At 38.2% G+C, this 14,985-nt stretch overlaps 1 protein-coding gene across 2 annotated transcripts in view; it reads left to right on the top strand.

Moving 5' to 3' along the window:
- Positions 1-14,985, top strand: part of Cph (Chronophage) — a 299,816-nt gene that overhangs the window by 264,010 nt on the left and 20,821 nt on the right. For both annotated transcript variants that reach the window (XM_065228094.1, XM_065228093.1), the window contains exon 4: positions 10,316-10,648. In XM_065228094.1, the coding sequence (XP_065084166.1) occupies positions 10,316-10,648 (333 nt within the window). The remainder of the gene's footprint in view (positions 1-10,315; positions 10,649-14,985) is intronic.

Below are 14,985 nucleotides of genomic sequence, written 5' to 3'. Positions count from 1 at the left end.
GAGAAGTCCGTAGACCTTAAGAGAAGTCCGTAGACCTTAATAGAAGTCTGTAGAACGTCAGAAAGTTCGTACGTTTTTAGAAAAATTTGCCAAACTTCAGCAAAACTTACAGATCTTAGGGAAAGTTCGTCGATCTTTAGATCAAGAATCCACAAAGAAATTTAAAGAACTTTTGAAAAGTTCGGAGATCTACTGTGAAATTTATTGAACTTCAGGGCAGTTCGTAGATCCTTAGAGCAGAAATACAGTACTTCAGAAAACTTTACAGAATTTGAAATAAATTTTAGGAACTTCAGAAAAGTTCAGAGGGTAGATCTTAAATCTACTCAAAAATTAGCAGATGTTTAAATAAATTTTCAGAATTTTACTGCAGTTCTTGGATTTTGAGAGACATTTTCAGAACTTCAGGTATGTTCGCTGATCTTTAGAGATTTTTGCACAGCTTCAGAAAAATTAGAAAAACTTCAGAATACTTCCTGAAACTTCCGGAAAGATCAAAAATTTCTAGATAATCTTTTAATTCTTTAGAAAATTGTATAGATGTTCAGAGATATTTGCAGATATTGATTGAATCATGAAACTTCGAGAAGTTTGTAGATTATTAGAAATTTTGTGAACATCAGAGATAATTGTTGATCTTCAAGGATCTTAAATCTTCAGGGATTCAGGAACTTTGTAGATGTTTAGGAAAATTTGCAGAACTTCAAGGAAATCTGTAGAACTACCGAGAAATTTGCAGATCGTCAGGAAAGTTGTTGATCTTTAAAGAAATTTTACCGGAGAACAGAAACAAAACTTCAGGGACGTCAGAAGGTTTGAAGACCTTGCAGAATTGAGTTGTTAACAGAAATTTTCAGAACTCAAGGAATCATGTCGCAGCTCTTGAAGGACAAGATGAGCCAGATCCCTGCCGGTGTTCCTCCTGAGCAACCATTTCCTACTCCACAAAGTTCACCTTCTCCTTCTCATTTTATTTAAAATAATAAAAGCAAATACGTGCGCCGGAACTAGAGCAATTTTCTGGTAATTCATGTTGGAAGTATTTACTTTTGATTCCTGATACAGTTTTGTTTTGAAATCTAAATTGACAGTTCTTTCGACATGTGCAAGCAGTGTGAACACCAGCAAACAGGGGGGTTCGACAAAGTGTGTCGAAAGTAAATTCGAGTAGATTTTTCATTATGGCGGCGGTCAAAAGCAGACCAAGAAATCAGATAGTCTAAACGGACCTTATGAGATTTTAGACATGTGAAACCATGATTTATTCTGTCTTGATCTTCCAAACAGAGTTGGACTCAAACATATTATCAAAATGATATTTTGTTTTTGAAAGCATATTGTTATCAAATTTTGATATATCGTTTTATCGAAATAGTATAGACAGGTTTCTTACTTGTGTTTATATTCTTGAATTAAAGAAATACTACACAAATACCAAAAAAGAATGTAATATTGATTGATGTAATGCATGCTACTGTATGAATAACTAATGTGATTGCAAAAACCAAATACAATATTACACCCATGGATATAATTTCTTTTCGCAAATTATGTGTAGGATAAATGCACCAATAGTGGAGGTACTTTTACATTGCACTAACGTGCATTTACTAAACATAAATTGTACAAATTAATATTAAACAACCTATGTGCATCTGTTCTGCTGTAATATTCAATAACTTTTTTGCTGTGCCAACTTATAAGTACCAACGCCCAAGTTTGAACAATCGAAAATAACATAAATCAATATGTACATAAAAGGGATTCCAGATGGATAAATAGATAAAATAATAATGTGTATAATTTGTAGGCACCTGGAATTTTTTTTCATCCGACCTGGAAAAACCTGGAAAACTCAGGGAATTTGATTCCTTGGATTGAGTAGACACCCTGTTATTACATATCGCATATTAGCTTATTGCGTGCTCTCAACTTAGTCTTCTAGATGCACTTCCACAGTCATTAATTGAGAGCTTTCGATGCCTGTACCATTTTTGCATTGATATGATTGTGTGGCAAATCCAATCATACTTCTATGCCCAGGGAAGTCGAGAAATTTTCCAACCCGAAAAATTCCTAGACCGGACCGGGAATTGAACCCAGCCACCTCCAGCATGGTCTTGCTTTGTGGCTGCGCCCTTACCGACTGAGCTAAGGGAGGCCCCATATAAGGGAGACCCCATATACTTTATGTGCAGAATATGTAAAAAAGGAGAGTCTTCGGGTTTTAACCTAAATGCATATATAGAGGTACCATACATGTTTTGATCGCACTGCCCTCTGTTAACAATCAACGGAACTAAGTGTATGGGTAATTTCTGACAGATGTCACCATTAAGAACAGCAGTGACATCTGAAGGAAAATTAACACAGAAGCATGGTAATCTAATCTAATCTAATACAAACGCATCCTGGAAAATGATTAGTTTAGATGAGGTCTAATCATTTTTCTTGTCTAATTGATGTTTACAGCATATCTGAGATATGATATAAACATCAATACGGCCAGGCCTACTGCGTTGTATTTGCCGCAAAGATTATTCTTGGAAATGAATGGGAACATTTCTTGAATCTACAGGGGTGTAAGGATGCGTGGACATTCCGTACCAAACACTCCGAGTTACTATGTGTAGTTGTGTATAATGTGTACATATTTGTACAATATTGAAGAATCATCAAATAATGGAAGGATCTTACCGAATTTTCTCCTATGTAAACAAAAATTTGGACAGTTCTCACCATATTCTGCTCTTCCGCCGCCGTTAATTGCTTCCTTTGGAATCCCTTGGACTTTTTTTTCTAACGCTTCGTATTTCATTCCGTGCTTCACCGGCAATTTCCTTCCGTAGATCGTCCTTGGTTGGTTGGTTCTAATATGATTCCACCTTTTTTGGTCGGTTTGATGTCCACCATATGTTATTGAATTGCCATGGTGATCTGGGACGAGGCTCACGTCCAAAGTCGCTGGTCCACCGAGCGCTCCGTGTGCGAAAGGAGAATGAAAGAAATACGAAAGGGATCAGTTTCAAGAAGTGACAGTGTCATCAGATTCCCCAACTAACCATTCTCAAGCAAAGTAAGAATATACAAGCTATATTGCGACTATATGGTTACTTGGGTACTCATATGGCCGTCAGAATGGTTCATCGGTTGCGAAGTGAAGTATTTCTGAAAGTGATGCGTAATATTTCTCAATTTTTTGATTTTATCCTAACGTTACGTCAATGTTATTTCACAGACAAGAAGACACAACACATTGAACATTTATCATTGTCAACCCTGTCTCCAGGGGCAACAACATTTTGTATTAGATTTGAACATACATCTAGTGAATCCCGCAGACAGAACTAAAGATAGTTAAAACATCTATTTGATTTGGTCACCTTTCGAGTTGGTCTTGATCTTGAAATGCCTGAAGTTTCCCTATTATTGTTCCATAAACCTATGAGTTCACCAAACATGCTTTCGACGGTGTCCAAATACTGTAATTTTGAATTCCATGATCCTTGGATCCTTGCGAATCCATCACAAAAACTCATCGGATCCGTCTTGAAAAACTCACCAGAAATAGTCTCAAATCTTCCAAAATCGGCCTAAGAGGCATCTAAACATGACATGGAACTCTGTTAAATGTGCTTCAGAAGTGTTTAAGCTATATATAGTAACCGTTCGCTAACTTGGCTAAGCCTGCAGCCTACTTATCGCATGCTGCTCGCTAACTGGGCTGATATTTCAAATGTAAATACACACCGAGGGGGACTCCGATGCAATGTTGATTGGCATGGTTTGTAGTGACTTCGAAAGTACGAGTTGGCAGTGTTTTTTTTTTAGAGATTATTATCATTGTTAGAAGATTGATTGTACGATAAATCGTATTTTATTCTACAATGGATCCACGCTGAAACGGAAGCAGAAAACGCTCACTTTGGGTGTAAAAGTGTGTATTATTGATGATTTTGAAGCTGGCGGCGGAACGCATGAATTCCTTGCGAGGAAGTATGGCGTGGGATCATCCTCTGGCCTCGTGTCGTGCAGCACAAGGATGAATTACGGAGTAATCGAGATCATTATAGAGAACATGGTGTTGAAAGCAGGAAAACTATGAAGGTGCAGCATTTACCATTGATGGAGGAATCTTTCTATATTTGGATCCTCCAGCAGCGGGAGCCTAATATCAAGTTTACAACGCAGATGAGTGGTGCTTCACACCGAGAAGAAGGCTTCAGGACGAAAGGTCAATATGCGGCGTCGGTGGTGTAGTGGTAAGCGTGATTATCTCTCACCCCAGCAGGCCCGGGTTCAATCTCAGCCGGCGTCGCCGGGATGTTCTGAGGCATAACATCTCTGATCACGCCTTCCATCAGAAGGGAAGTAAAGCCGTTGGTCCCCCGGTTCATGAGTTGATGGGTCGATAGGTAGGGTCCAGGTGTGGGGGCTGCCTCTCTGGCGTCGGTAGCATTGGTGCTCAGCACGGAAAACAAGATCGACGGAAAACAAATCAAGGAAAAAAAAAAAAAAGGTCAATAAGATGCGCTACACCTTCATGCCATGTAGCATAATCGATGGCTCCAACAAATTAAAACTAATGTCCATCGGGACCGCCGTCAAACCACGCTCACTTCCGGCTAGAGAACATCTGCCAGTTTCGTACCACACCGCGAAGAAAGCTTGGATACAGCGTGATTTGTTCAGAACCTGGTTCTACAATGAGTTTATACCAGCGGTGAAGGAATTTAGTTGCATGCTGAAGATTATATTCTTGGGAGGAATGAAGCAAAGTAAAAAGACAATCAGTTCGTTATTAATATGCTCATGGCTAACTTAGATCTATGTACATTTAATTCTAGACTGCAGTTTTTCATGGGGCTAAATGCATCGCTTCATATATATCCTATATCTTCAAAAATCTCTTTCTTAAAATTGTAAAAAAAATTGTCTAAAATCGGTACTTTGCACATTTTTCTCTGTGCCTCAATTTCGCGATGCAAAAACAAATTCGTAATCTGCAGAGTGAGGAAATGGAGGTTTGAATTGGAACGTGCTTATTCAATTCATACTTATTTCCCCGATAACATATTTATGTGATCCTCAAATCATTTGTTTTATTTTTAAAAAAACATGAAAAATACCGGAATAACGGGCGATTGGAACCATATCTTTCCGATCAATAAATGTCACTATTGGTCATTAAGGTCACCACAATTACATCACATACCTACTACTGACCCTGTTTGTAGGATATTTTCTTTGAAACCCAAATGCCGTGGTAATTTGATTTTGGTGTTGATGAAGAAATTGAGATGATTTACTAGTTTTTGGAACGTTATTTTTTCTTATCGTTTGTGACTCACTCTCTGAGTAAGATTCGCCAAAGTTCCATCAATTTTGTTACATTGAAACTATTTTAAATAAGTGCGATCATATCAGCAAAAAACACCATTTTTGCGCTTCCCGGTCCGGTCTTGGAATTTTTCGAGTTGAAACATTTCTCGACTTTCTGGGTATAGAGTATGATTGTACTTGCAACACAATTATACTAATTCAAAAATGGTACAGGCATCGAAAGCTCTCAATTAATAGCTGTGGAAGTACATCTAGAACACTTAGAGCGAAGAAGAAGAAGATGTTTTCACAATCTTTAAAATTTATCTGATCTAAAAATCATGTTGTGTTCAAAATTGTACTTAAATAAGATAATTTTTGGTTGTAGTTTGTATTGGCCACATCGGTTAGAAATATCAATTATTATATTATTTGAATGACAAATTGAAAAAAATGTCCGATTAAATTGGTAGAAGCATTGAAATTCATCATAAAAAGTAAATTGTTTTCTCAAACAACGTGATTTGTAAAACCGCTCAATTTTTTAATTATCCACCAAGAAAACTGCTAAAAATCTGGGAATTTAAAATGGTAATTCAGTTTCCACACTACCAGCCATCTCCGTAAGTTACTGTGGCTCGTAGTGCTGCTTAACTAATCACAAACACTATTCGGGATTTATTTACGATTTTAAACGATTATAAACGTAGACACTTCATCGATAGCCAAATATAATTACAGGGCTGGCAGCGAGTCACTTTTTAGTGACTTGGTAACTTTTTTCAAGCCAGTCACTAAAAAGTCTCTTTTGTTAAGGCCAAGTCGCTAAAGTCACTTTTTCTTGTAATAAGTCACTATTTCCAACTTTTTTAAACGTGAATTTATTTCAAGATTTATCATTCTTCTGGATAGGCCTTGTGTTGACGACCTGGTTTAGGGTTTTTTTTTACGTTTAATCGTTCTTCTCTATCTACAGGGTGTCCACTTATTTGGCTAAATAAAGTTCCCTGAGTTCTCCAGATTTTTCCATAACTTTGGCGGATAATGTCCAGGTTTATAATAAGAATGCTATTTATGAAATGCGTTAAAAATATGTTTTAACGCAAACGTTTTTAAAACATGACAATCAGTTTTTAAGAAACAGCTTTAGCTCAAATCCATTAAATGTTGAAGTTGAACACTTACTTACTTAGCAAGTCTAAGATCACAGCATTTTTAATATCTTGACGTTTCGTACTATCCAAAATGTGGAAACTTTAATGAAGTTCTATTGATCTCAGAAAAGTTAGATCTAGAGATCTTTGGGAATTCCAGAGGTCTTAAGAGGAAGTCCCCTAAACTTAAGCCCAGACTATTGAATTGGTTTAAAAATCTATAAGCGTGAGTTTAGACAAATTCAGGATAGGTCCATGAAGTGCTGAAATAAAATCGAGAAGCCTTAAGATGCTCCGAGATACTCCGTAAAGAAACCTTCAGAAAATTTATGAAAACTTCAGAAATATTTCAGGAACTTCACAGTAATCCAGAGAATTCCAGGTGTTTACGAGAATTCCATTTATTTAAAAGCAGAACTGAGATCTTCATTACAGTTGAGAGTTTTAGGGAAGCTCCGAGAACATGAAGACAGATCAGAGAATTAAAAGGCAGTTCAAAAAATTTCAAGAGAATGGCAGAAACCGGAATATCCCAAAATTTCTGTTTGCTCAGAGAAAATTTCTGGCACGCAATAAAAATTATATGAACATCCAGAAAATGTGAGAGTATTCCAAGAGTGTTATATCATGGAAATTTCAAGATCTATAGAACATTCGAAAATTTAGCTCAGTTGATTAGAGAACATCAACGAAGTACCATTAATTAAAAAAAAAAGACGAGAACTTTTAGTAAGCACCGATATTTTCAAGAAATTTCAGATTTTTTATTGTTTCATTATATTCAGTGAAGTTCCGACTTCTTCGAGGACGATTAGATAACATCAGAAAAATCCCATCAACTTAAGGAAATTTGAAGCGTCTTACAAGGAGTTCCTTGGAATTATGGGATATTCCGAGAATTCTATGATTGATCCGAACACTGTAGAAGCTTCAGGGAATTATAAATATGTATCAAAAAATTCAACCAGAACATTTGATCAATTTAGAGAAATTAAGGTAAGCATAGAAAACTTCTTACAGGGAAAATTAGTGATTTAAGGCAAAGTTCCGTGAGCGTTTATATGTAGAACTTAAAGGCAATTAAATCAATTCCAGTATAATGGTGAGTTTTTTAAAAATATACTAAGGCAAGGCAGTTTAGAGAATTTTAAGGAAATTGAGAACTATTCTTGGGCAGTTTTTAAAACATCAGGAAACTCTAGACTATTGAAGAAGTTATGAATTAATATCGATAATTTAAACTTCAGACAAATCTTGAGAACTTCAGTGAAAATCATAGAACTATATTAATTATTTCACTGCGGAGCGGAAACTTCAGACAAATCTTGAGAACTTCAGTGAAAATCATAGAACTATATTAATTATTTCACTGCGGAGCGGAAACTTCAGACAAATCTTGAGAACTTCAGTGAAAATCATAGAACTATATTAATTATTTCGCTGCGGAGCGGAAGTCTAAAAGGTTTCCTGAAATTTCAGAATAACTTCGAAAATTTCACAGAAGTACAGAGATCTTCAGAATCATTTCGAGAACTTCATAAAAGTTTATGGAACTTAAGGGAAGACCCGAGAACTTCTGGAACTTTTATGGACATTTTGGGAGCATCTCAAATAAGTTTAGTAAAGCTTCAAAAACAAACGGAATTTCAGGGGAGTTCAGTTCAATTAGTTTCACTAATTCTAATAAGTACACTGGAGTCGCTTTTTACGCGGGTGATACGTCCCGCGTAAAAAAACCGCGTAAATTCCGGAATCCGCGTAAAAAAAAACCGCGTAAATTCGGAAATCCGCGTAAAAAAAAACCGCGTAAAAAAAGACCGTGTAAAAAAAACCGCGTAAAAAGCAACTCTAGTGTATAACGATATACCGCGTCAATTCTGAAATCCGCGTAAAAAAAACCAAAATCCGCGTAAAAAAAACCGCGTAAATTCCGGAATCCGCGTAAAAAAACCGCGTAAATTCCGAAATCCGCGTAAAAAAACCGCGTAAAAAAAACCGTGTAAAAAAAACCGTGTAAAAAAAACCGCGTAAAAAGCGACTCCAGTGTATAACAGTTCAATTAAATTTATGGTAGTACAACAAGCTTCATGAGAACTGCAAACTATTTTAGAGAAGTTTCGAGAACTTCGAGAAAGGTATTGATCTCGCCAATAAAGTTATAAAAAAAAAAGTTCAAGAAAGAACGGATATCCTCAGAGCAGAGGTATTCCAGAGCAGGGAAATTAAATAAATTAAAAAAATAGTTTCGAGGAATTCAGTGAATTGTTAACACTTTAGAGAAGGTTCATGATCGTTAGAAAAATAGTGGAAACTTTAGGAAGTCCACAAAAGTTTAGAGAAGTTAAAAGAAATGATAAGAAGTATTGCGAGCATCAGGTTAGTTTTTCAAACTACACAAGAACTTTCAAGTAGTTATGAAGACCCCAGATTAGTTCATTCCATATTCAACGGAGATTTCTCATGAAAATTCGCATGGAGTTTACTATCTTAAGCTGAGGCTTCACATGAAGTCGGAAGTACCATGAAAGCAGATTGCAGTTGATGTTTTTCTCGTAGATTTTTGTCCCAGAACTCCCGTGGAATGAGGTCATTAGAAATTTTTATAAAATTGCATTAGCCTTAAAACTATGCAAGGAATTTGACTCCAGATTCTTAAAAATTGAAGTATTATATAACTTTTCAGTTCAGAATTTATAAATTTATGGATTTGTTACTGAAGATCAATCCATTCTGGATCTATAAAGTTCAATGTGTGAATGAAAATAGCAAGAAATATTAAATGTTTTTTATTTTAAAATGCATTCTTAGTAAGAACATTGTTAAATTTCTTTAGACATGATAAGATTCCCTGATACTTCCAGGTATTTTCAGGAAAAATAAAATTCCCTGCGAAATCCCGGTTTTTCATGTTTTTTTTTTCAGGTAGTAGAAGCTTGGAGGTTTGGTCATAAACTTTCTAATAAATCTTTCGCTTTAAAGGTTTCAATCGTACGTACATATTTAAGTGTTTATGAGAATGTAATTGAATAAGTCAAAAACATCAAATATTTATTTGTTATGCCATAAGAACGACTAATTTTCTTCCATTAGGTCACTTTTTAGTCACTATTTTTGACAACATTGATCGCTACCAGCCCTGTAATTATCATACAGGAATCCTTCGAATAGCGTGGTGTGTGAAGCAGCCGCTATTTCTCGGCTGTTCCCCAACCAGTAGAGCTGATTTTTTTTTGTAATTAGTATCAATTATATAATAGTCATCTACAAAAATAATCAGGAATCCCCCGAATGTGTGGTGGGTGGAGTAGTCCACCACCTACGGGTATTTATCGGCTATCCTCAAACAAATTGAGCGGTTTGAACACAGCCGATTAATACCGGTGGGTGGTGGACTACTCCACCCAACACACTATTCGGGGGATTCCTGTAACATCTCTGCAAGCTATCGTGATAGAAACAAAGGTTCGGCAATGGCAGGAATGGAATTGCCTCGTGGTTTATTCCACTTACGGCCTATTGGAATTCCATAGGCCATCAATGGAACAAATTATTAACGTATAGCCATAACTGGTACATCTACCCTAGTTGATATGATGTCAAATATATCGGTACGTTAATCGTCTTCTATCAATAGAAACCACGGGTACTATGTCCGGCTAATTGGTTTATGTATTCTAGAACTGCGGGAAGATTCTCACAATTTTCGAAGCCTTTAGCGTGGATTATGATTATTGGAATTTATTTCTTAAACCAACAGATATGACTTTCAACAAGTAGCTTAACTTTTCCTTCGATCTTGTTTTTTTTTCTCTTTCCATCCCCTTCATAAAACCCATCAGAATCAGAAATCGCCTCCACCTCCCGGTGTCCATCGAGCACCAGCCCGCTGCTCGGTACCGCCAGTAGCAGTGGCGCCGAAGATGGTGAGGAGCAGCCACAAAGCAACAAACTGACCACCGGCCCTGCGCCGGTCAACATCATCGCAATCAAACAGGAGCAACCGGAATCCGACGTGGTCCACAGCAATGAAGACGACGACGACGAAGACCGGCAGGCATCATCGAGGACAGATGAGCCCGCTTCGAAAAAGCCCCGTACCACCAGCAGCAGTACCAGCCCCACCGCCGCCGCCTCCGAGGTTGCAGACGCCGAGTCTAACACTACCAGCAGCGGTAAGTGCACTCATTTAAATTGCATTCATTCCCCTTTTGCGATGATGTCCAGCTGAAACGATTAAATGCCCTGGCTCTTTTGAAATAGTGTGTTTACATGTTTTGACCACCAGTCAGTGTAACGCAGATGTGCAAAAAATGTGCCCTGTTTTTTTTTGTTGACGAGGAAGGGTTGAAAGTGAATAGATTTTTGCAGCGCACTGAATGTCCACTCGCCCGTCAATTGTGCGAGATTGCTGGCAGAATGAATAAAAATATCAATTACTGCTAATTAATTATTCATACTGAAGTGCTGCTGCTTCGTTGTCCGTTTTGATTCCGATGTCCCATATCTGATGATGGTTATCACTCTGCGTGACTACTCTTTACATTTTGCACTGGGCGGCTACTGCCGGTGAACGCATAACTGTCCAATGTGATTTTTCGACAATTTTGAGTTTTTAATGTTTAACGCCATAATTGTACTTTCGGGCTGTTTATTCTAGAAAACATAGGAAAAAAATGTCAAGTCGATTTGTTCCCCATGAATAACTGCCGCATACTTGTCGGAGGCGAACAATTCAACAAGCAAAATTGATAAAGAGAACCTTATGATTTGCAAAGCTAAATTTGTAAAACTTTTTTTTTTTAATTGCATACATTGATTTTGAATTGTTCCAGTGCGTGTTTGTGTCTTGCAACATGGGACAGTTATGTGTCCACTGGCAGTACAGTGGTGGACGCAATATGCCATTCATGGCAGTTGAAATTACTAAAATCACCTTTACCAGTCCATAACAGTAAATTCTGTCGAAATTGAAATGAAGAGATTAAATCCGAAAGAACCTCTAACACTCATTGTAGTCCGGTCTTTTATTCTGGTGACCAGTGGTGGCACGAGTCCTGGAGTTTAACATTTTTTCCGTAACATTTGATACTTTTTGCGATAACCATTGTGACGACACACAAAAACAAACTGGCAAGCGGAAAAATGTCATGACATTTCTAAACTGTTTTCTGCCAGCTACAGAACATTTTCGCACAAAGAAGCAGACAAGACCGGCGGCACGCGCGACACAAATTTATGTCGTGTAGAATTTTGCTGATTTCTGGCTAATTACTGCATTTATTTGATGTTTATTGCATGGAATTAAAAGATAAGAATGAAGACTGACCACTCATAAGCATTGATGTTAAAATTATGCGTAAATAAGGGAGTTGGTAATTTACTGTCACATGCAAACCTGCAGCTAAAATTTCATTACAATAAACTGTTTGGAAAAATCAGGCTGCGAGATTTTATTTATTCTCTATCTCCGCTGTTCGCTTGGAATGTAGTTATAAACGGCCGCCCGTGTGCTGGCTGTTTTGTTTCGCTCTGGACGATGGTTTTTCAAAAAGTGTACTGTTGCCACCTCTGCTGGTGACTTAATGCTCTCGCAACTGAATGCCATATCGCTCGGGGAAAAAGGCCTGTCCGCTTAACCCTTTAACACACAGATGTCCGTCAATCCCCGCAGTCAGCGGTGCAGTTTTCGGGTTGCATTCATCTCTTTTGAATGCTTTGTTCCTCTGCTCCCTCTCCCCGTTCTTTCCTTGACGACGACGACGACGACCCCGACGACAGGGAGTTAGTTCTCCCCCATTGCGCAAATTGGTGTTAATACCCTCTTCAGCGTGAAAGCCAGCAGAAAACTAACGTTGCGGCAGCAACGGCAGCGGTGAATCCCGGGAGTTTATAAATAATATTTGGTGATTTGGAAAATCCACCGTGTCCTCCCGGTCAGGGTCCATTGTGTCGTGTCATTTCTCGGGCTAGCGTGATGACGATGGTTAGGGAGATGTGTGATGTGGAGAGGAAACCAACGATTATGACGTTTTCCCCGTCCCCGTTGAGAAGCTTGCCCGTCCCGAAAAAAAAATTGAAGCAGCACCTTTTGTTGCAGTCCCATAAGAAGGAGAGAGAGAGTCGGTCGGTCGGTCGGTTTGGCTAACCTCATTGTTACCGAGTGGCTATTCAGAACGTCACGATCCACCAGAATATCGTCGTGTTTTCAATGGTGATGCTGCTTCTTCAGCTGGACACGAAGTCTTCACCGTGATGAAGTGGGTGGTTGGCTGACTTTTGTTACTGGGAGCTGTCCCATCCGGAGCAGTGTGGTATGAATATTTGTGAATAAGCTTAACCTGGGCATTTATGCAAATGCAGGACACACAGAGTCGCCCGTCCATAAGCATAAATGGTCGGATGTTGCGCTACTACAACAGTAGAAAGGCGGAAGCACATTTTCCGTTTCCGCTGCTGCCGTCGCCACAGTCGGAATGACCCCTTCTCCGTTGCATGCATCGCCATATGTGTTGCATGGCTTTACGACGTCCGATATTTGCTGTGAATTTGTTTTAAATGTGTCGACTTGAAGATTTTTACGACTCTACCACCCGCAGCAGAACCAGAGCGCGGAGGCTAGAGCTAAGCATCATCAAAAGGGTTATAGTCGCCACCACCACCACCAGCACCGCTACAGAAGATGCCCGGGGCACTTGGCGTATAAGAATGGGCTAATCAGACTGGTTTTATTGCTATTTTATTTCTTTGGAAACTATCTCATTCTGTGGTCACGGCACTACGGAGAAGAAGGAGAGTTTTCAACTTTCGCCGAACGACCGCCCGGACGTTATGGTTTTTCCGTTGGCTGCAGTTCAAACCATATGTTTCGTGTGGTCGAGTTGGTTTGGTGTTTTCCTTTTTCTTTTCTTTTTTTGTCACCCCGAAAAGATATATGAGGGAAAATTTATTTTCCCGGGCGAAGGGAAAGCAAATAGGGTAACCATAAAAACAGAGTGTCGGTTCAGTGAAGTCAAATAAATTCCCTGATATGTCCTGAAATTTTCCTGAGTCGGCTTTTCAGGAAATTTCCAGGCTAAGAAAATCATCCAACTTTTCGTAAAATCTTCCAAGTAATCAAGGTAAAGAGTCAAGTAATCGGTTCAAGCAGTATCTGGGACTTCTCTATGATTGATAACGATGTGTTAAGCAAACTGCAAGCATCTCAATATCGGTCAGCTTGCTATCGTTTAATCTAGGCAAATTTATTTTTATAATAGAAAATACCGAAGATACCGGGGAAGTTTGATGAACAGACTGTGGGATAATCTGGGAACTTCTGTAAAATTTTGGGCATATCAGCTTCAACTTTAAGGCGGATCCATCAGCTTCGAGGAAATTGCAGTAACTTATAAGGTGTTTTATGACTTCAGGGATATCCAGAAAACTTCAAAAACGGTTGACCAAGCATCCCAGTCATGAAAATTTATGTTTAGGAGATAATCTTTATTCGTGTATGATAACTTTATCGCATTATTTCACAAGGCTGCAATGTGAATTAAAGTTATCATTTACGAATAAAGATCAATCGCCTAAAAATAAATGTTTATTACTGCGATGCTTGTTCAACCGCTTCTGATGTTTTCTGTATATCCCTGAAGTCATAAAACTCCTTTAAAGTTACTGCAATTTCTTTAAAGCCGATAGATCCGCCCAAAATTTTAAAGAAGTTCCCGTATTACACCGTCTGTTCATGAATTCCTCGAAATTTGTCCTACAATGTTGTGAACCCCTTTGAAGATCTCTAATCTTTCCTGCGGTTCTCACTGATGACGTTTCTGAAATTGAACTGAAATTAATGGGTGTGTTCGATAAAAATGGCGCACACATATTTACTCACCAAAATTAAACCGATTATCGGATTTCCTTGAAATTTTGAGGGAATGAAAAACTACTGATGAGTTATAATTTACAAAATTCGTTTAATTCAATTTCATCTCCCGTCCCAAATGCCCGCACCTTCCTTTTCATTCCACCCATCGAATTTTATACAACCGATTTTCCCAGTGTATTTGTTGTTTTTACCCAAACTTTCTTCAACTCCAGCTCTGTTTTAATAGTATTGGGATGTTTGTGAAATTCCGTCTTCATGATTGCCCAGAACTTTTCAATTGGTCGAAGTTCCGGTAAATTTGGTGGGTTCATATCTTTTGGCACAAAATTCACTCCGTTGGTTCGGTACCACTCCAACACGTTTCGAGCGTAATAGCAGGATGCTAGATCAGGCCAAAACAGAGTTGATCCTTTGTGCTTCTTTATTAATGGCAAGAGGCACAGTTGTATTTGCAATTCCAAGCTTTTTAGCGATTCATCTTTGTAGTTATTGGAACTTATCTGAAAGAAAACTTGCCCGTAGTTTAGAAAGTTCTTCAATTCGGAATCACCCTCAAGTTTTCGATACTTCCATTAAATTCTAAGAAATTCCAATAAATTCGCATTCCTGAAGGTTCCTTCATTTTTTTTCTGACGTTCA

This window comes from Ochlerotatus camptorhynchus, unplaced genomic scaffold (genome assembly GCF_037179485.1).
Source record: "Ochlerotatus camptorhynchus isolate MF236.1 unplaced genomic scaffold, CSIRO-AGI_Acam_v1.1 ptg000282l, whole genome shotgun sequence".
Classification (NCBI taxonomy): domain Eukaryota; kingdom Metazoa; phylum Arthropoda; class Insecta; order Diptera; family Culicidae; genus Ochlerotatus; species Ochlerotatus camptorhynchus.
Note: the sequence above shows the minus strand (reverse complement) of the source record. Positions and strands in the feature narration are given on the sequence as shown.